General features: G+C 37.8%; 1 protein-coding gene across 2 annotated transcripts in view; it reads left to right on the top strand.

The window, feature by feature from the left end:
- Positions 1–22245, top strand: part of LOC115213007 — a 47090-nt gene that overhangs the window by 7886 nt on the left and 16959 nt on the right. For both annotated transcript variants that reach the window (XM_036503606.1, XM_029781904.2), the window contains exons 2-3: positions 18730–18783; positions 21886–22032. In XM_036503606.1, the coding sequence (XP_036359499.1) occupies positions 18730–18783; positions 21886–22032 (201 nt within the window). The remainder of the gene's footprint in view (positions 1–18729; positions 18784–21885; positions 22033–22245) is intronic.

Below are 22245 nucleotides of genomic sequence, written 5' to 3'. Positions count from 1 at the left end.
TTTCAGTCTTTTTATTATCACTGGGTCACACATAGTCCCCAGATGGTAACATTGATTTCAAGGCCTTCCCAGATGAGTGACTGGTTATTCAAAGACATTTATAGATTGTAAATTTATTCTGTCCAGTTATTATCAGTATAGTGGTCATTTGCAAACTACAGATGTGACACTTTAATTTCTCCTAAGCCGTCACGTCACACAGTTGTTAATGTTGATTTCAGTTGGGTCACGCCCTTCCAATTGCTATAGATTCGTAATGCATCTTACGGCTGTGCCTGTCACCTGGATAATGAGTAATCCTACATTGGGAGTGGTAACGACTAGGGAAGGTTAGCTGACTGCTTATTCTGATCATTTGTCTTTTGATTTCCTGTAGCTTTGCTCTCTTTTACAAACCCAGTGAACATATTTCCTATTTCAAAGAAATTCAAACAATAGATATAGGACCCAAGTTAAAAAGATTCTCAACAATTCAACTTCTCTGGTTGACATTAATACGCCCACCCCCAATAGGGGCCTTAACTTTCACATTTTAGAGCTCTAAGACCTCCATTTTTCAGGAGCAAAATCCTTTTAACTGGTTCTATAAGACTGGAATTTTGGAATATGCACATAAAAATCAGTAGTATGGGATACATTTGGCACGATTACAATTTTTTAGGGTGTGTAAAGAGGGAAATAACTTTCATCTGCAATTTTGATGAAATTCAAAACATAGGTATTCCAGTTCAGTACAGAAAATATAACAGAAAAGTCTAATTCTTCAATTGCATGTAACATGGGCAACGTCGGGTAACTCTTTGTTTAATTCTTTGTTATTTTCAAGGTTAATTGAAACAAAGGCAATGTATTTCAACAGAAATATGGTAACAAAATGGTTAAGAAAATAGGGAGTAATGTGAAAGATATTTGGCTGCTATGTTTAGCACATTGAGCAAGCACAGCAAAGTTGTCTTGTGAGTAGTGTGACTTTGAGTATAGTGCTCTGAATGCGTGGAGATAGTTGGAGAGGAATTTGTGGGTTGGATGAGTCTTTAGGATTTTTTTAGGGTGTGCATTGGAAAAACATAGGTTTCTGTGATATTCTTCACCTAAGTTTTTGGAATGTCTTTAGCATTCACATAATTCTGTCAAAATTAATGCTTTTTTTATCCACATTGTTTTGAACTAATCATGCATTATCTTGTAGCTATAAAATTTTGATGAGGTAGCTGTTAATTTTTAAAACGATATTGTAGGGTTGGTGTGAGAGACCAGATCTGGCCAGTTTGAACATAGAATAGGTAGAATACTTGGCTGGATATGGCCGGTTTAAATGCTAAAGGGTTAAATTGCAATTCTATTGCCCAGTTTACAAACTCTACCACACAATTTATCATGCTGTGTAAAGAACCTGGTTTAGTTGTTGCCTAAACTAGTAAAGAGTCTAACTATTTCTAACAGTGGGCGGTTGAGATGGTTGTTCAAAACAGTGAAGTATTTGAAACAATATTGGAATCGTGTATCAGGGTTAATCGACTTTTTCCCTCTCCCCAAACTTGCTGCCCTCGTGACAAAATTTGAAGCCTATATTTTGAGGGATAATAACAAGGAAATAAAAAAACAAAACCTATTGGCTTAGTTTCTAAACTTTCATTTATGATATATTGTTCAACTGACAGTAATATTACAAAGAGGATAGTATAGGTATTGTCATCATCATCATCATCTTCGTTTAACGTCCGCTTTCCATACTAGCATTGGTTGGACGATTTTGACTGAGGGCTGGCGAACCAGATGGCTACACCAGGCTCCAGTCTTGATCTGGCAGGGTTTCTACAGTTGGATGCCCTTCCTAACGCCAACCACTCCGAGAGTGTAGTGGGTGCTTTTTATGTGCCACCGGCATGGGGCCAGTCAGGCGGTACTGGCAATGACCTCGTTTGAATCTTTTTACACTTGCCACCAGCACAGGTGCCAGTAAGGCGACGTTGATAGCGATCACGCTCGAATGGTGCCCTTTTACATGCCGCCAGCACAGAGCCAGTTGGCTACTCTGGCAACGATCACGCTCGGATGGTGCTCTTAGCACCCTACTAGCATGGGCACAAGTGCTAGTAAAGCGACGCTGGTAACAATCACACTCGTATGGTGCCCTTTTATGTGCCACTGGCACGGAAGCAGCAAATGATATTTATCACAACATATTTATTTAATTTCCAACCATTTTCATCCCTTTGGAAGATTTCATGTTTTTTTTTCATGAAATGTTGATGACTTTCTCTTTAAGAAAATTAAAACAAAAACAATATTGTTTTGTATTTTTATATTTAATGAGACTATAATTAATGAATTAGCCAGTAATTTATTATTCAGGATTAGATACTTACTTTGGTATGCTAATTTGATTTTCACAAATAATGCTCTTGCATGTACTCCAACCTTCCCTCCAGTTACAAGAGAGCTATTTACACCAGCTCGCCTTTGGTCGAGCAGATCTATTAATCAAAAGACATCCAATACCCATAGACACAACATAATCCAATATATCCTTTTCCTTAAAGTTGTCAGTACAAGTTGAAGGAGCTCTGGTTGCTATTTCTAATTGTTCAAGCAGCCACATAGAGGCTCCCTCATCGATACAACCATATAAGCAGTGTTTCATGATCCATTTTCACACTATCCTTTCTGCATTAGTCTAATTTAATTATTTCTCAATGCAATTAATTACCCCAGCTGCCCATTTTAGCATATGAGCATTTTGTATTGGTTCTTATTATGGAGAATATCTAGAACACTACCACCATGTTTCACTTCTTGACATTTATAGTAGAGGCTCATTGTTTCTAGAATAACGTCATTTCATTTTGCTTCTGTTTGAATGGAACGGTTAAATGTGCCATGAGTGTTTTTCGCTTCTTAACCCTTTTGTTACTGTATTTATTTTGAGATGCTCTCTGTTTCTTTCAGTTACTTTAAATATAACAAATAATTTAATAAAATAACTTTGTTATCATTCAGATAGCTTTAGGAACATAAATTGTGACTAAGGTTTGGTGGAAGGTTTTAATTCAGAACTTATGAAAACAAGACATTTGTACTACAGAGCCAGAACCGGTTTCAGCCGGGTTGGTAATGAAAGGGTTAAAAAATAAGAGAAAGTAGCCATCACACACTTCTTGTAAAAGTTTGAAGTCTGTGGTTAAATAGTTGAGATTTAATTAAGTATAATCATCAGTATTAGATCAATTATAGATCCTCTTTGTGGTTGGTCAATCAGTTAGTAATAGCAGCCAAATTTCTCTCACACTGTCACATACTACCTTAGAAAAATGACATACATATTCTGTTATGCAGTCATAGATATACTTTACTGAGAAGAAGATGGATTGGTCATGGATCTTCTTAAACAAACGTGACCTGGGGTGGGGGGTGGGGCTAAACAACAACAGAATCATGGTTATGTAGGAAAAAGGAGAGGTGTGAATAAAAGATTTTAGGAGGAAAATGAAACAATCTGTTGTATGCAATTGGGTGTACAATATGCATATGCATTTGAAATACAAAACAACAACAACAACAAAAAAAACGGAATAATAAATGGTCTTATGAATGAAAGTTTGGTAATTGTGTTTATTTTCACCAAGTGACACTTATGAGATCACTGTGTTGTTATTGAAAAGTGCTTTTTGGTACAAGTAAATGCCAATGAAATCATTTCAAACCTTTCTGATTTCCTTTATCAAAACACCAGTTGTCAAGCAGTGGTGGAGGGACAAAGATACACACACACACACACACACACATATATATATACATACATACACACACACACATACATACATACATACATACAAAACAGGCTTCTTTCTACCAAATCCACTCGAAAGGCTTTGGTCAACCTGGGGCTATAGTAGAAGGCACTTGCCTGAGGTGTCATGCAGTGGGACTGAACCTGGGATCGTGTGATTGGGCAGCAAGCTTCTTACCACACAGCCACACCTAATGAAACAGAAGCACCAGGTTTCTAAATATTCTTTTTGCAGATCAAAAATTCTATCATTTTTGAAACTAATAATATAAACATTTAAAATTATGACATTGCACACAGACACATACACACACATTTTCTTTGATATATGTGTATTACTCTTTACTGGTTTCAATCATTGGACTGCGGCCATTGCCTTCAAAGGTTTTAAGGAATCATGTTTATCCATCCTCAATTATAACATAACATTCTATTTATTATTTTTGCACATAAAAGGGCACCATTTGAGCATTATCGTTACCAATGGCACCTGTGCTGGTGGCATATGTAAAAAAGATTCGAGCGAGGTCGTTGCCAGTACCACCTGACTGACCCCCGTGCCAGTGGCACGTAAAAAGCACCCACTACACTCTCGGAGTGGTTGGCGTTAGGAAGGGCATCCAGCTGTAGAAACACTGCCAATTCAAGATTGGAGCCTGGTGCAGCCATCTGGTTCGCCAGCCCCCAGTCAAAATTGTCCAAGCCATGCTAGCATGGAAAGCGGATGTTAAACAATGATAATGAAAGGCATGTGCCAATTTGATTACCAATTTCATTATTTTTTTTTCTTACTTTAGTTTTTATAAATTTAATTATTTGTTCATAATTGCAATAATCCTGCCATGACATTTTATTTGATTGCTTCTATGTTGTATATGGTTAGATGTAAGTCCAGCTAGTACATTATTAATATAAGTGTAAACCTAATATGTGTTAGGTTAATTTTAATATATTTAATGCAGAGAGATTAAAAAGGCTAATTAGAAATAATTAAACAGTGAGGTAAAAAATTCAATTAGTCGATGATTAATATTATTTTATCAACAATAGGCATAGGAGTTGCTGTGTGGTAAGTAGCTTGCTTACAAACCACATGGTTCCGGGTTCAGTCCCACTGCGTGGCACCTTGGGCAAGTGTCTTCTACTATAGCCTCGGGCCGACCAAAGCCTTGTGAGTGGATTTGGTAGACAGAAACTGAAAGAAGCCTGTCGTATATATGCATATATATATATATATATATATATGTGTGTGTGTGTGTGTATATGTTTCTGTGTCTTCGATGCTGGTGTGTTTACGTCCCCGTAACTTAGCGGTTCGGCAAAGAGACCGGTAGAATAAGTACTAGGCTTACAAAGAATAAGTCCCGGGGTCGATTTGCTCGACTAAAGGCGGTGCTCTAGCATGGCCACAGTCAAATGACTGAAACAAGTAAAAGAGTAAGAGTAAAATGACTTAGGGGAAATTTTCTGTGAGCCTTCTGTATACTTAATAGAAAGACCGCATATGTAATGTAAAGAGTGGAGAAATTTCAGTTGAGATTATCCAAACAATTACTTGACAAAAACTCCCTCTGAGGGTGTTTTAAAATACTAAAACAACGAACAAGAGTTAACTACAATAAGATCTGTTGACTGAACTTTTTAAACGATTTAGACAATGTATATTGGAATTGAATTGTCTAAAAATTTCAATATAATGATATTGATGTTATTCTCTAGCTTTTAGATTGTTAACCAGTCTTAGGTGGGAGTTTTTGTCAACAAATTGCTTGGATAATTTCCATTGGTTAAAGTTTTTCAACTCACTGATGAGAGTCAAGGCTGATCTGGAACCCAACCTAGGCCCCCATATCTACAGCGTTCGCCGCTGGAATAAGGAGTGGTTGGAGATCACGCGGTCGTTAGCCTCAAATCGCCAGGTCTGGTTGGCGTTTGTGACAGATGCAGCATTGAGGATGAATGAAGCCAGCTCAACCCGCCCCGGGTGAATGCTGTAAGAAGAAGAAACTCACTATATTACATATATGAGACCCTAGCATAGTTATTGTGGTAACAGTTTCCCTATACTATTTTCTGTCAGCCATATTGGTGATCTTCATAGTCACTGTTACTCTTGTCACTCTATTTTTATTCGTAGTCTTACTCTCTCTTTCACTGAGGAGGTCTAATAAAACTGAAACATGCCTGTTGCTTTCATCAGTTTAGTCTTAAAGACCACTCCAGTTTTATTCAACTTAGCTTATAGTTATCTCCCTTGTTTTTAGATTTTAAATACACCTTACAGGTAGTTTTTGGCAACTAATTTGCTTCAATAATCTCAGTTATTTACAGTTGTAAATTAGACTGTATCCATATCTTATTCATTGTATCTAATGGAAAAGATAAAACAGCTTCCTGTGAAGGACCAAAAAGAATTTGTAAAGCTCTTATGTGGTCATCAAAAACAAACTTAAGAATTTTTATCTTAATGTGTAATTTAGAATTTCCAGAAAATCATCTAAATTAGTCATAGCAGCTCTCCCACCCTTTCTTTCCACATATTTGAGATTTTGCATTATCGGCTTTCATGGCAATAACAACAAAATACCACTCAACTAATGAGACTAATCTAAAAACTTCTTTGAGAAACAGCAAAACCATGGTTTAATGTATTGTGCCAAAACAAACAAGCACACCCCTTTGAAAATATTCGTGTATTTTCACTTTTAGTATAATTTTGTTTTGCTGATTTTTTTCTTCTCGTGTATTTACATTGTTATATTTCTTTTAGTTTATTATTAATAATTTTTAATTTAATATAATGACATGTGGGTCATATATTCTTTTATGGATCTTTTCACTTTGACCGACAGTTTTTTAAAATAATTTCCACGTAACTAAACACTTTTAAACTTCGTATACTGGTAGAATGTGTTTATAAAACATCTTTTTCTCTTGGCTTTATTGAGAAAATTCTATAGTTTGTAAGATATTTGTTGTTTTTTTCTTCTTCAATTTCTGCAATTTCAACCAATCAATGACGTCTATTGAGGTGAAAACATTCTGTGCCGTTTGAATATGTCCCTCGTTTAAGAAACAGATTGGGTTTATTTACATTTGTGAAGAGAAAAAGAAACCCCCCCACCCCTAACCCTAAATTGAAATGCAATAGATCAATACTAGGGTCATAATTATGGGTAACAATTTCATATGACACCGCTAGAAAAAACTGCCGTTCAGACTGAAAAATCCTCTTTTATTAGCTAATCTTCATAACACTAAAATTCTAGGGATGTTTTGTGACTAAAATATCTCAGAAATAGTATATTTCATCTTAATTTTTTTACACATTTATTTTCATACTTACCTTCAGCAGTGCATTACAAATTTTTGTTATTTCTTGAAAAAAAAAATACATGACTTCTGTGACATCAACACGCATACAGAATACACACATATATAATGGCATGTCAGTCAACACAAACACATGTTCACTATCTGTGACATATACACACACATTATCTTTGCACTCTCTAAGAAGAAGAAAAAAACTGTTGACTTTTTGATGAACACAATATTTTAATCTAAACGATGATGATGATGATCATCATCATCGTTTAACGTCCGCTTTCCATGCTAGCATGGGTTGGACGATTTTGACTGAGGGCTGGCGAACCAGTTGGCTGCACCAGGCTCCAATCTTGATTTGGCAGAGTTTCTACAGCTGGATACCCTTCCTAATGCCAACCACTCTAAGAGTGTAGTGGGTGCTTTTTAGAAATATTCTATTTAGAAACGTTTTTAACTGATTGTGATTTCATCATCCAAAGCTCGTTAATTTCCATAAAACTTTTTTACTTATTTACTTTTGTTTTAAAGTGAAAGAGAGGAGAAAGTGAAAGATGTATGTACATGTATATGAAATGGACGTGTGTGTGTGTGTGAAAGAGAGTGAGTGAAGGGGTGTGTTGTCATGTACAGGCATCAATACATATGCGTACATCTTTTTTGTATGTACGTGTGCATGTGTGTGTGAGTGAATGTATGTTCTCATGTATGTGAAAGAGGCACACACACTCTCTCTCTCTCACTCACTCACACATGCACACAAGTCCATTTCATATACACGTTCCTACATCTTTCACTTTCTCCTCTCTTTCACTTTTAAACAAAAGTAACAAGTGATTTTCAAGATAAAAATTGTTAAAAATGGTTTCTCCTCATGTAAATTGATTACTTTAAGTCTAGAAGTTAGGTTAAATATATATACACGCATAAATACTGTGAATTCCCATTCTACAAACTGGCAAACAGTTCCGAGAATACTTCACCAGGCAAGGCTGGGTAGTAAGTTTAGTTCACTATAAGAGGGTCATAAGGAAATTTGTCTGCTAAAAAGGAATTGTGAAGGAAGAAAGGTCCAGTTTATACTGCTGGACATGAATCTGGTTGCACAGACAGAGAGAGAGAGGTGAAGTTGTGTCATTAAGAAGTTCACTTTGCAGCTGTATTCAATTCAACTGTGGGGTATCTTGACCAAGTGTGTTCTGCAGCCTTAAGTTGATTAATAAATGCAAGTGGAATTTGGTAGATGGACTCTTGTACAGAAACCTACTGTTTTTATGATTTATGTGTTCACCTCCATGTTTAAGGAAAAACTGGTGTTGACTCAAAAAGTCTTTGAGGTTTTCTCAAATATAGCTCAATAAAATAAGTAGTGGTTGGAGGGATACTCTTTTACTTGTTTCAGTCATTAGACTGCAGCCATGCTGGAGCACCACCTTCAGTCGAGCAAATCGACCCCAGGACTTATTCTTTGTAAGCCTAGTACTTATTCTAGCGGCCTCTTTTGCCGAACCGCTAAGTCCTGGGGACGTAAACACACCAGCATCGGTTGTCAAGCAATGCTAGGAGGACAAACACAGACACACAAACATACACACACACATATATATATACATATATCCACTCATAAGGCTTTGGTCGGCCTGAGGCTATAGTAGAAGACCCTTGCCCAAGGTGCCACGCAGTGGGACTGAACCCAGAATCATGTGGTTGGTAAGCAAGCTACTTACCACACAGCCACTCCTGTGATCAACTAAACAAAAAATCCCAACATGGCTGCAGTTCAGTGACTGAAACCAATCAACGAACCCATCTATATAGCTTCTGTAGTACTCTGGGACATGGCAAATGGAATCAGTACAAAAATGAACATTTGTATTATGTGTAGTGCTGGGGCATGTGTACACAGAAAGCATTTAATATAAACTTCTGTTTTAATCCTTGATAGTTATAGGCATTCATGAATAATGCAAGTTATTACTTCAACCATGGTAGCTTAAATGATAGATGTTTATAACTACATAAAGCATATATGTCATAACAACATTACACTTTCTGCTAAATGTCAGATTTACTGCAAGTCAAATCAAGTGACTTGCATGTGTTTGTGTTCAGTAAAAGAATGTTGATTTTTGAGAAAAAAGGCAGTTGTTCCTCCCCACTTGACACTTTTTATATTATTGCCAGCCTCCCCTGGCACCTGTGCCAGTAGCATGTAAAAAGCACCCACTACACTCGCGGAGTGGTTGGCATTAGGAAGGGCATCAAGCTGTAGAAACTCTGCCAAATCAGACTAGAGCCTGGTGCAGCCTCCTGGCTTCCCAGACCCTGGTCGAACTGTCCAGCCCATGCTAGCATGGAAAACGGACGTTAAACGATGATGATGATTATGCAGATGTGCTTGGACCTATATGCTATTCTGCCTAAGTCTAAGGGTTTTGGGCCTGTTCTTAAAATCAGGTTTATGCTTTTCTTTTAGACAGGGTTTGAAGATGAATACAATGTAATTTGTAGTTTTTAAGCAATGTTTGATGCTATAAGAAAATTTTCTTGGAGTACTAATTTTGATTCTGATCAGCAGATCTAAATTGTTGAAGGTGAGGTGCCCCTGCCCCACAATTTGTGATATATCTCAAAGACTTAAGAGTGAAGTGTATACATAGATTAAAGCAAGCTACTCTTCTCTCCACCTTTCTACAATCTAAGAAGGTTGTATGTTAGAGAATATGTATGTATATACCATTCTGCTCTCCCCGTCTCTCTCCCTTTCTCTATACATGTGTGTGTGTGTGTGTGTACACACACACACACACTCATATAGTTAAATAAGATTAAGGTTAAAACCCTGTAGAATGCTATGCAGAGCTCATCTTCAGTTATTGGCTACCTGATGTCATCATATAGTGGAAATGACAGTAGGATCTAATAAAGGACATATTTAAACTATCATTTGAGGAGGTGTATTTTACACCTTAGATGCATGATAATGATTACAGAGTACTTCACCAATGTACTACAGGTGTAGAAATATATTGAAACAATTATAGTGATTTTAAATAAAGAATTTCATTCATTCCATTTCCTATCATCTATCTGTGTGTGTGTTTATATATATATATATAATTTTCTTTTGTGATTTAAATTTCAAACCAATAGCCAATCGAATTAATCTAAATTTTCTTTACCTAGTGATCAGTGATCAGTTATTTCGATCTTGAAAGGATGGACTTGGTGCAAACTTAACTGTATCTATTATTATTATTATTATTATTATTATTATTATTATTATTATTATTATTATTATTAATATTAATAGTAATTTTTATTAACTTTCATAGCTTTAGAATTTTATGAACTGAACCATGGTTTTAATTATTATTTTTCATCTCCCTATGTGTTAGTTTTTTTAAAAAAACTATTAGCCAAATATGTATAATATCGGTACTTATTAATATTAATATATACACTGATATATATTTTGTTTTATTTTGTTCTGTTTACCTTCCTTTATTGTACCAATGAGTATTATATTATATAAGTGTAGCATTATGATATATAAGTTTTTATATTTTACATTTTTATATTTTTATATTTATATGTATATGGTTATATAATATTTTTCACAATTATAACAAATTTAATTTAATTCTCTGAAGAGGCCGTGGGGCATCCTTGTTAATGCCTCATTTATACCTGCCTTTATGGCTTAGAGGTTAAATGAGGTATGACTGCCCTCACTGCCGAAACAGCTGTCAGTTTTGATTTAATTGCATATTATATTTGAAATTTTTTACTTATATCTCTTTATCTTTTTACTATTACTGTATATCTCATTTTGTATAATGCCTTTACTCATATGTAATGGTGTATTAAAGTATTGATTGGGTATCATCGGATAGTTGATGTTTTATTGATTTAAGTATGTTTCTCCATTCTCTAATTTTGTAGTATATATATATATATATATTTAAATCAAAGATCAGAATCAAAATCAAATTCGATGACTGGCGTCTGTGGTAGCGGGGTGCAAAGAGCACCATACAAGTGTTATCATTGACAGAGCAGCTAACCGGCTTCCGTGCCAGTGGCACTTAAAAGGCACCATTCAAGTGTGATCGTTACCAGCGTCGCCTTAAAGAGCACCATCCGAGTGTGATCATTGCCTGAGTGGCTGTCTGGCCTCTGTGCCAGTGGCACATAAAAGACACCGTTCGAACGTGATCGTTACCAACATTGCCTTACTGGCACCTGTGCTGGTGGCATGTGTAAAAAGATTTGAGCGAGGTCATTGCCAGTACCGCCTGACTGGCCCCTGTGCCTGTGGCACGTAAAGAGCACCCATTGCACTCTCAGATTGGTTGGCATTAGGAAGGGCATCCAGCTGTAGAAATTCTGCCAGATCAAGATTGGAGCCTGATGCGGCCGTCTGGTTCGCCAGCCCTCAGTCAAAATCGTCCAACCCATGCTAGCATGGAAAGCGGATGTTAAATGATGATGATATATATATATATATATATATATATATAGGCACAGGAGTGGCTGTGTGGTAAGTAGCTTGCTAACCAACCACATGGTTCCTGGTTCAGTCCCACTGCATGGCATCTTGGGCAAGTGTCTTCTGCTATAGCCCCGGGCCGACCAATGCCTTGTGAGTGGATTTGGTAGCCGGAAACTGAAAGAAGCCTGTCGTATATATGTATATATATATGTGTGTGTGTGTATGTGTTTGTGTGTCTGTGTTTGTCCTCCTAGCATTGCTTGACAACCGATGCTGGTGTGTTTACATCCCCGTAACTTAGCGGTTCGGCAAAAGAGACCGATAGAATAAGTACTGGGCTTACAAAGAATAAGACCCGGGGTCGATTTGCTCGACTAAAAGGCGGTGCTCCAGCATGGCCACAGTCAAATGACTGAAACAAGTAAAAGAGAAAGAGAGAAAGAGATATATGTGTATGATATGAATATTTTCTTACAAGCCAACAATATAGCTTGTATATCTCTTATTATAAAAGGCAGATTTTATCTGCCTCCCTTTGTCAGTTATAGAAATCTACAATATAGGATTTCTTCAATTACAATTTACCTAGCATTTTTAAGAGTAGAATGCATCGGGTCGTGCCAGGTCCACTTTTTAAAATTTCAACCCCAATTAAGCAAAATTTAGAGAAAACTCACATTGTGGTGTATGAGTCAAATGCTTCTCTTAGTGTGGGATACAGCACACGCAAACGCACGCACACAGTGTGCAACGAATAAAGCGAAAGTAATTCACTTTCTGTAGTGAGTGACTCTTTCACTCTGCCTCCCACTTCCTCTTTACACACATAGACACGCAAATATATAAATAAAATTGTAAGCTAACGTGCGTGTGTGTGTGTGTGTGTGCGTGTGTGTGAGGGTGCGTGTGTGTGTGTGCGTGAGTGTGTGACGAAAGTTTTTTAGGACGAATATAAGACCTATATCCAAGTAGCAGAAAGATCGCCCAAAAGTGTATATAGATATTTAAATGTATTTATATATTCATCTATACACAGATGTATGTATAATGTGTGTGTATATATTTCCATAGAGGTAACCTTTCACTCCATACAAAGTTTTTTAGGACGAATATAACATCTAAAGTATATACAAGTAGCAGAAAGATCGCCCAAAAGTGTATATAGATATTTAAATGTATTTATATATTCATCTATACACACATGTATGTATAATGTGCGTGTATATATTTCCATAGAGGTAACCATTCAATCCATACAAAGTTTTTTAGGACGAAAATATTTATATATAAAAGAAAGGTTGTGTGTCTGTCTACTCTGATTTAGATTCCTAACTACTCCCACATTTTGCGATGCAGTTTAACCAAAACCGGGTATCTTATAGTCGTGATTCATATCGAGCCCTTCTGGGTATTAGCGTGCGTCTACGATGAGTCTATGATTTTACAAATAATTTACCATCATTTTTTTCCATTTTAATGCATGTTTTTTTAAATAAAGGGAAGTAACTCTCAAACTTCACACCAATATGCATGCTCATATGCAACGTAATATCACATCAGCAGCATTTCCTCACACACTCCTTGCACTTGGCGAAGGCAAAATACCAGGGGATGAAAATGGTAATATTGCCATCGATTCCATTTGTACCATTGTTAAGACGCCTTCTGATCTCAGAGATGCAGTGTTCCCAGATCTACAAGCTAATTATCAGAATATGGATTGGATTGGCAAAAAGGCTATACTGGCCCCGAGGAATAAAACTGTTCACCATATTAATGATGAAATGCTAAAACTCATTCCTGGGGAAGTCTATGTATATCAGTCTATCGATACAACTCCTGACCCAGAGGACGTCATCAACTATCCAATAGAGGTACTCAATTCCTTTGAGCACCCCGGACTACCACCAACTTTCTCAAACTTAAAGTTGGTGCCCCTATAATGCTCATCAGAAATTTGGTTCCCCCAAAGCAATGCAATGGCACACGCTTGATCGTTAAGTCCTTATCTCCCACCGTAAACTTTTATCAATATTTGCCTGAATAATCATCATAATTCAGTGCAATCATTAACAGTACTTTCAAGCAATTCAGCCCCGAGCAACGCCGGGCAATTCTGCTAGTGGTCACTAAAAGAAAAAAAGGATTTCTTAAATTTCTTTTACATACTGCAGCTGCTCTTGTACCCATACGCTATTCTACCATAGCCTCCAGTCCAACTTTGAGGAATAACATTTGGTAAATTGTGTGAAAGCCCACTGTATGAGAGTATCTTCTGTTGAAGTATTTTGGTAAAAGATACCATGCAGTATAGGGCAATAGTAACTGACTAATGTAAACAGTTAAGATTCTAAATATAAATTATTTACAAGACTTTTGCGATCGTAAATAAAAAAAACAAACAGATCTTCTGATGAAAGTTGAGCCACTTATCAGCATTAATCCTTTGGCATTCAGATTACTGTGACAAACGTAATGCTTATTCATCCACCTTGTTTTGAATTAACCATGCATTATCTTGTAGCTTCGAGATTTTGATGAGGCAGTTGTATATCGTTAGAATGACATTGTAGGGTTGGTGCAAGAGGCTGGATCTGGCCAGCTTGAACGTAAAGCAGGTAGAATATTATGTCAGGTTTAAATACCGAGGGACTAAATCGTGCAGTCCATGAGTAGAACTTACAAACTTTACAAATGCTATTGCCTCACAGTCTCTGATTATCTTGGAATGCAACCGTATAGCTATAACACTCCTTAAGTTGCAGTTTTTCTGAACTATAGACTCTATATAAGGCACAAGTGCACTCCCCGTTTCAGTAGCATTAGCATAAAAAACCATTTTCAGTGGCATACCGACCAAAATGCCTAGCTGTGCTGATTGACATACTTCTACTAACAAAGAAGCATTGATGTCACTCTGACATGCTGCATCTCTACTATTATCTCTTATCTCTCTATATATAAACGGCAAAAAGTCTGTCTGTCTGTGTGCGTGCGTGTCCTTTATACAAATCCACAATTTTTCAGTTAGAGGGCTCGCACTTTCTATGGTCATTCAAAACCATCCAAGGGTGGTCGTGCACATCTTTACATTTCCCCAGTCACCCTGCAAAGCCATTAAAATATCAGTAGAAGTGACTTTTTTGTGAATTTTCTTTCCAAAACTCAATCAAAATGCCTGAAACTTGATATGCCAATTGAAAGCCAGCTAGCTGTGTGTGATTGGTCGGAGATTTGGACAGTACTCGCGTGTATGTGCACACGCACGCAGCTGTATATGCATGCACTAGCACTATGACCCGGCGTTGCCAGGTCATAGTGCTAGACATTGCTATAACAGTCTCTGGTTCTGTACTAAAGGGCTGTATACTATTTAATTCCTCAACTTCACCTCATTTCTACAGTAAAATTACTCTTTACGCACATTAACCTTGAAAATTAAACTGACGGAAAATCCCTCTAATCGCTCTCATCTTAAAAAGAGATGCATTAGATAATGTAGCATGATACACACAGTGTCTGAAGAAAGGTGAAATGGTCACAGCTGGATCATAGGTTTGCTGAATAAGGGCTAGCCAGGGGCTAAACAATAATTTTGTTGGAAGATATTCAGGATTAATGCTGCAGACCTTTTTATTGTGAGAGTAAAAAAGATAGTTGAGCTTATTGTACCAAGTGGTATGAGGTGGTTTATAGGTGCAGGCATGACTGTGTGGTAAGAAGTTTGCTTACTAATCGCATGATTTCCAGTTCAGTCCCACTCTGTGTCACTTTGGACGAGTGGCTTCTATTATAACCTCAGGTTGACCAAAAGCTTGTGAGTGGATTTGGTAGTCATCATCATTATCATCATTGTTTAACGTTTGCTTTCCGTGCTAGCATGGGTTGGACGATTTGACTGGGGGCTGGCGAACCAGATGGCTGCACTAGGCTCCAATCTTGATCTGGCAGAGTTTCTACAGCTGGATGCCCTTCCTAATGCCAACCACTCCAAGAGTGTAGTGAGTGCCTTTTACGTGCCACCGGCACGGGACCAGTTAGGCAGTACTGGCAATGACCTCACTCGAATCTTTTTACACTTGCCACTGGCACAGGTGCCAGTAAGGCGAAGTTAGTAACGATTATGCTCGAATGGTGCCCTTTTACATGCCACCAGCATAGAGTCAGTAGGCTGCTCTGGCAACGATCATGCTCGGATGGTGCTCTTGGCACCCTACTAGCATGGGCTCAAGTGCCAGTAAGACAACGCTGGTAATGATCACACTCGAATGGTGTCCTTTTATGTAGTCAGAAGTAAAAAGAAGTTTAGTGTGTGTCTTTGTGTTTGTGCCCCTCACCACTACTTGACTACTGGTGTTGGTTTATTTACATCCCCTGCACCATGCCTAGTATCTCTTATAGGTTTCCTTCACAGTATTTGGGTTATGAGGTTATGGTAGAAGACATACATGCTGACAAGCCAAATATTGGGATTGAATCCAGAGCCACTTGATAGCAAACTAGACAGCTATGCCTGCACCCATATTGTGTGTAGTGCAGTAATTAACAAGCTAGTTAAAAGACCCTGTTAGTAATCAGTTGTTACACTCAGAATTTCCTTTCTTTATGATTTAAGTGCTCAATGTAATTAGCTCCCAAGAGGTTGCTATATTCCTGTGCGTTCACAAATATTGTTTGAATTTCTAGAATTGTCATACAGACTTTGAATCAGTGAATAAATGAACTCATGTGATTTACCTCCAGACCATGCACCCTAAATTCTTTCTTAAAGTTTCCTAGGATGCTTTGCCCAGAATCAGAACTGAGAACCATTTCATTTATATATACGAAACCTTTAGGGGAATGCAACAAGTTATTGTTGCTGTTTAGCCCCAGGTCAGTCCTGATTAAGGGCACTTATGATCAAAAGCATAGGTGTACTTAAACAGCCCCATGAGTAGCCTATCTATTTTAAGTACCATATTTGCCGGTGTATAAACTGCACCCCCAATTTTCGGTCCCCAACGGGGGAAAACCAGGAAATAACTGGGGCTTTGCATTCAAATATATTGACCGAGTGAAATTGTACTTGTGGCTAATGCCAGTGCTGCCTCACTGGCACCCATGCTGGTGGCATGTAAAAAGCACCATTCGAGCATGGCCAATGCCAGTGCTGCCTGACTGGCTTGCATGCCAGTGGCACATAAAGGCACCCATTACAGTCTTAGAGTGATTGATATTAGGAAGGGCATCCTGCTGTAGAAAGCCTTGCCAAATCAGATTGGAACCTGGTGCAGCCTACTGGCTTGTCAGTCCTCAGTCAAACCGTCCAACCCATGCCAGCATGGAAAGCAAACATTAAACAACAATGATGATGATGAGTTCTGTGAGAATGGAACTGGATTATTAATTAATTATCTGCTCAAATACCAAATTCTTTTAGAAATGTTTATATGTAGCGAACATTGCCTTTACAACCCATAGCAGCCAAATCACCTTCAAATCACATTCTATAATCTTAAAAAAAGAAGGGATATGGAGCTCTCTTCCCATCTGATTTTACTGAAAAAATAATTACTGATTGTGGTAAAAGAATCCTTGCAATTTGCACTTGAAAAGTCTTAATTAGCAAGAAAAAAAAAAACTTGTTTTGTCTTAGGAATTATAATGGAAGGTGTAGAGAAAATTAAAGGAATGTGATTAAGTGGATCTAAAAACATGATCTTTCAGTAGTGTTACATTTGCTGTTATTGGTTGATAGAAACTTTGTAATTTTTTTTTTTGGTTTGCTAGATTTACATAGTGTATTTACTGGTTATATAGTTGTTAATTTGTTGTTGCTGTTATTTAACTCCGGTTCAGCCTTGTTTGAGAAAACCTTTGAACACAATCTCACCAGCTCTGACTATCCCATTACATTAGTAATATGTCTACTACTAAATCTTACCCTTTTGAGATGACAGAGTACAGTGTGACAGGGATTTGGGTGTTATTTCTGACTGGTTGATTGACTAGGTGGTGTCTTCTCCATGAAAGAATGTTGAACAGCAAAAGCTGAGTTGAAATACAGCGAGTCGTTTTATATATATATATATATATATATATATATATATATATATGACTGGCTTCCGTATCGGTGGCACATAAAAACCACCAACCAATCGTGGCCGTTGCCAGCCTCCTCTGGCACCTGTGCTGGTGGCAAGTAAAAAGCACCCACTACATTCACGGAGTGGTTGGTGTTAGGAAGGGCATCCAGCTGTAGAAACACTGCCAGATCAGACTGGAGCCTGGTGCAGCCTCCTGGCTTCCGAGACCCCAGTTGAACTGTCCAACCCATGCTAGCATGGAAAACGGACATTGAACGATGATGATGATATATATATATATATATATATATAGATAGATATATTACATATATATATATATATATATATATATAGATAGATATATTACATATAGATAGATATATTACATATATATATATATATATATATATATATATATACATCATCATCGTTCAATGTCCGTTTTCCATGCAAGCATGGGTTGGACAGTTCAACTGGGGTCTGGGAAGCCAGGAGGCTGCACCAGGCTCCAGTCTGATCTGGCAGTGTTTCTACAGCTGGATGCCCTTCCTAACACCAACCACTCCGTGAATGTAGTGGGTGCTTTTTACTTGCCACCGGCACTGGTATCACAACTACAATTTCCATTGAGTTCTTGATCGATTTCGATTTCGCTTGCCTCAACAGGTCTTCACAAACAGAGTTTTGTGTCCCAAGGAGGAAAGGTATGCATAAGTGGACTGGCTACATCCCAGGTAAAGGCCACAGGTTATGGTCCCACTTGTCCTGCCAGGTCTTCTCATGCACAGCATATTTCCAAAGGTCTCAAGACAGAATTGTATAACTTTTATATTTAAGTGTTGTTTGAGCAGGGATTTGTCTTGCTCCATTCACAGATCCAGGGGCAATGGTAGAAGTTCCATACATGCTTGTTTCTCTTTCTCCCTGGCTGGATCAATTATTTTGATAAGGGAAACTGGAAGATTCAGTATTTGATATTTCCTTCATTTTAATCTTATGTGTTCAAAAGATGAATTTAAAATTTTTTTCTTCTGTTTTTTTCTCTATAGGACTTAGAAGACTTGGAAGCTTTGAGGCAAGCTGCTCTTGCAACAGTGAAAGCAGTAAGTATATCCCTATATAAATTTCAGTTTTAGTCTTTAGTTGATGACTTTAAATATTGCTACTGTTTTAGTTCCAGGTCCTTCTCAGTTGAGATCTTTGATGTTAATAATTTCAGTCATTTGTCTATTTTTGGAGACATTTTACGCCTGTTTACATTATCTAGCATGTATTTCTTTTCTCAGATGGAATAGCATGATTTGAGGGAGATTGGATGCCATTTCTTATAGGTTGAACAACAGTTTAGACACTCGTGTATTTGCTTGTTAGTAACATTGGTGAAGGTTCCGTCTCCAATTTTTAAAAATTTTGTATTGCAATGTTTTTTGTTTTCATGCCACAATATTCAACACAATCTGTCAAAGAAAGATTCTCATATTGGAGTGAAGCTCCTTGAAACCAAGGATATATTAGATAACAAATAAACCATTCCTAAATAAAAGGCAAAGGATACCTTTCATCAGCTTCATCATCATCATCATCATCGTTTAACGTCTGCTTTCCATGCTAGCATGGGTTGGACGATTTTGATTGAGGGCTGGCGAACCAGATGGCTGCACCAGGCTCCAATCTTGATCTGGCAGAGTTTCTACAGCTGGATGCCGTTCCTAACGCCAACCATTCCGAGAGTGTAGTGGGTGCTTTTTGTGTGCCACCGGCACAGAGGCCATTCAGGCGGTACTGGCAATGACCTCGCTCGAATCTTTTTACATGTGCCACCAGCACAAGTGCCAGTGAAGCGACGTTGGTAACGATCACGCTTGAATGGTACCCTTTATGGAAGCCAGTTGGCTGCTCTAGCAACGCTCATGCTCGGATGGTGCTCTTGGCACCCTACAAGCATGGGTACAAGTGCCAGTAAGGTGACGCTGGTAACGATCATACTCGAATGGTGTCCTTTTTTATGTACCGCTGGCACTTTGTATAATAATTTGAATTATAATGTGAGAGTACTTTTGGTTTCTGGTCATCAGTTCATGAAAACAAAAGGATACATTCCATTTCTTTCTGAGTATCATATTTCAGTTTTACACACACACACACACACACGTGCGTGTGCTTTTGGGCTACATTGGAACTTAACCATTTTTTTAACAGAATATTTTTTATGAGCCAATGAAAGAACATATTTGTTGTTGTTTAACCCCAGTTTAGCCTGAATCAAGCAGAGCTATGAGTAAAGGCATTTCAGTTATAACAGCATCCCCTTTGTATTTGTATGTGCGGGGACCCCGCATTACATCATCCATTGTCTTTTTTTTAAGACTATGTGATTTGAAGGAGACTTGGCTGCTGCTTCAGATAAGCTGAGAAACTACATAGAAACTCATCCTTATTGGTACTGTGTAGTTAATTGATCTTTGAAATATGAACCAAACATCTCTCAGATTGCACTCAGAATTGCATTTCAGAAAGGGAAATCTCATTAGATAAGTGATGCACTAGCAAGGAGAATGGGAGGGTCTGTATTAGAGTATCTTTGACCATAACTCTGCCTAAACAGGTACTTACTTGTACTTGTGGCGATATTCACCCTGTTCGGGTTGTGTCGGCTTCTTCTACCACCCTTGAGGCATCTCGAACCATGGCGGTGGAAGAATTTTCCTGGGAATATGGATTTCACAAGCAGTCCCCAACAATCCCGCATGCAGGGACAGTACGACCGAGGAGCTGCCGGTTGCCGAAACAGACACTCCGAGGATTTTCACCAGAGCCCCTTCTGCCGGGTTGTGTCCCGAATACCACTCAGTGTCAGATCAATCCGCCTTGGGTGGCCCTACCACGAACCAAAGTTCCCGACGGCATAGCTCTGACACTACCCATTGCCAGTGTCCCCACCATGGTGAGGAGGGGATGGACGTTTTCTTTTTAATGACCTTTATACTTCACATGAACAACAGTATTTCCTTAATTACAAAATGTCTGTATTATTACTGATGTGTGAGGCACAAACATTGGATTAGAAGGAGGAACATTTTCTTTATGTATATATTTTAAAATATGCTAAACATCTTCAGCTGAGTTGAAACTGAGCCAAGAGATACATTTAGGTATATTTATATTTCTGTTTGAATGCTGCACTTGAAGACAGTCTGAGGATGTTTATATTCTAATTTGAAACATAGTTTAGACAAATGTAAATGATTAGGTTAATAGTTTAAATAACTTGGATCTTTATAAACAGTAGTTAAGTTAGTGTTATTGCAGAAAGTAGTATGAAGTAGAAATAACTAATAATGATAAAGTGATGGGAAAAAAATAGTCTTTTTCTCAGTTTCTTTGCAAAGTATAGCTTTCACTGAGTTTTCTGAAGTAATGATGAAAGAACCATTAAATATACGTAAAAAAATGTACAAGTATTGGCATAGAAAAATAGAATAGTTAAGAAGGCGGCAAGCTGGCAGAAATGTTAGCACCCCGGGCGAAATGCGTAGCCGTATTTCGTCTGCCGTTACGATCTGAGTTCAAATTCCGCTGAGGTTGACTTTGCCTTTCATCCTTTCGGGGTCGATTAAATAAGTACCAGTTATGCACTGGTGTCGATATAATCGACTTAATCCCTTTGTCTGTCCTTGTTTGTCCCCTCTGTGTTTAGCCCCTTGTGGGCAATAAAGAAATAAGAAAAATAGAATCACCGGAAGAAAAAACATCTCAGACATTCTCCACATGAAAAACATTAAGTTTTTGTTAACAAATGCAGGGAATATCAAAAAATTAAAACTGGAACTTTTTGTGTTAAAAAATGTCCGGCCTTGTGAGTGGATTTGGTAGACAAAAACTGAAAGAAACTCATCATGTGTCTGTGTTTGTCACCTCCCCTCCACTTACTGCTTGATAACCTGTTTTGGTGTGTTTACATTCCCATAACTTAGTGTTTCAGCGAAAGAGATCAATAGAATAAGTGCCAGGTTTTAAAAAAAAGTACTGGGGGTCGATTCATTTGACTCAAAATTCTTCAAGGCAGTGCCCCAGCATGGCCACAGTCTAATGACTGAAACAAGGAAAAAGATGAAATTTAGCGGAGCTAAATAATTTATTTGTTTATATACTTTCCTTTTTAAGTATCTATTTTTGATTTTTCTTCTTTTTAATAAATCTTTCAGCGAACAAAGGATGTGCCCGCTTGTGATCAGTCTATTGCTGGTAAAGTTTCCTTTGGAAATGAAGATGGTGATGATGACCTTTTAGCACTTAGAGAAGCTGCACTGAAAAGTAAGGGACGTACAGCTACTGTTGATCCGGTAGATAAAGTAAGTATTTACCGTTTGTTACGTTTTTACTGGATTAACTAAATTCCTTCTTTTAAACTATTCTAGTACTAGCACTATGACCCGGCAACACTGGGTCATAGTGCTAGTGCATGCATATACAGCTGCGTGCGCACATACCCGTTAGTACTGTCCAAATCTCCGACCAATCACATACAGCTAGCTGGCATTCAATTGATTGGGTTTGGGATAGAA

Source organism: Octopus sinensis, linkage group LG6 (assembly GCF_006345805.1).
Source record: "Octopus sinensis linkage group LG6, ASM634580v1, whole genome shotgun sequence".
NCBI lineage: Eukaryota > Metazoa > Mollusca > Cephalopoda > Octopoda > Octopodidae > Octopus > Octopus sinensis.
Note: the sequence above shows the minus strand (reverse complement) of the source record. Positions and strands in the feature narration are given on the sequence as shown.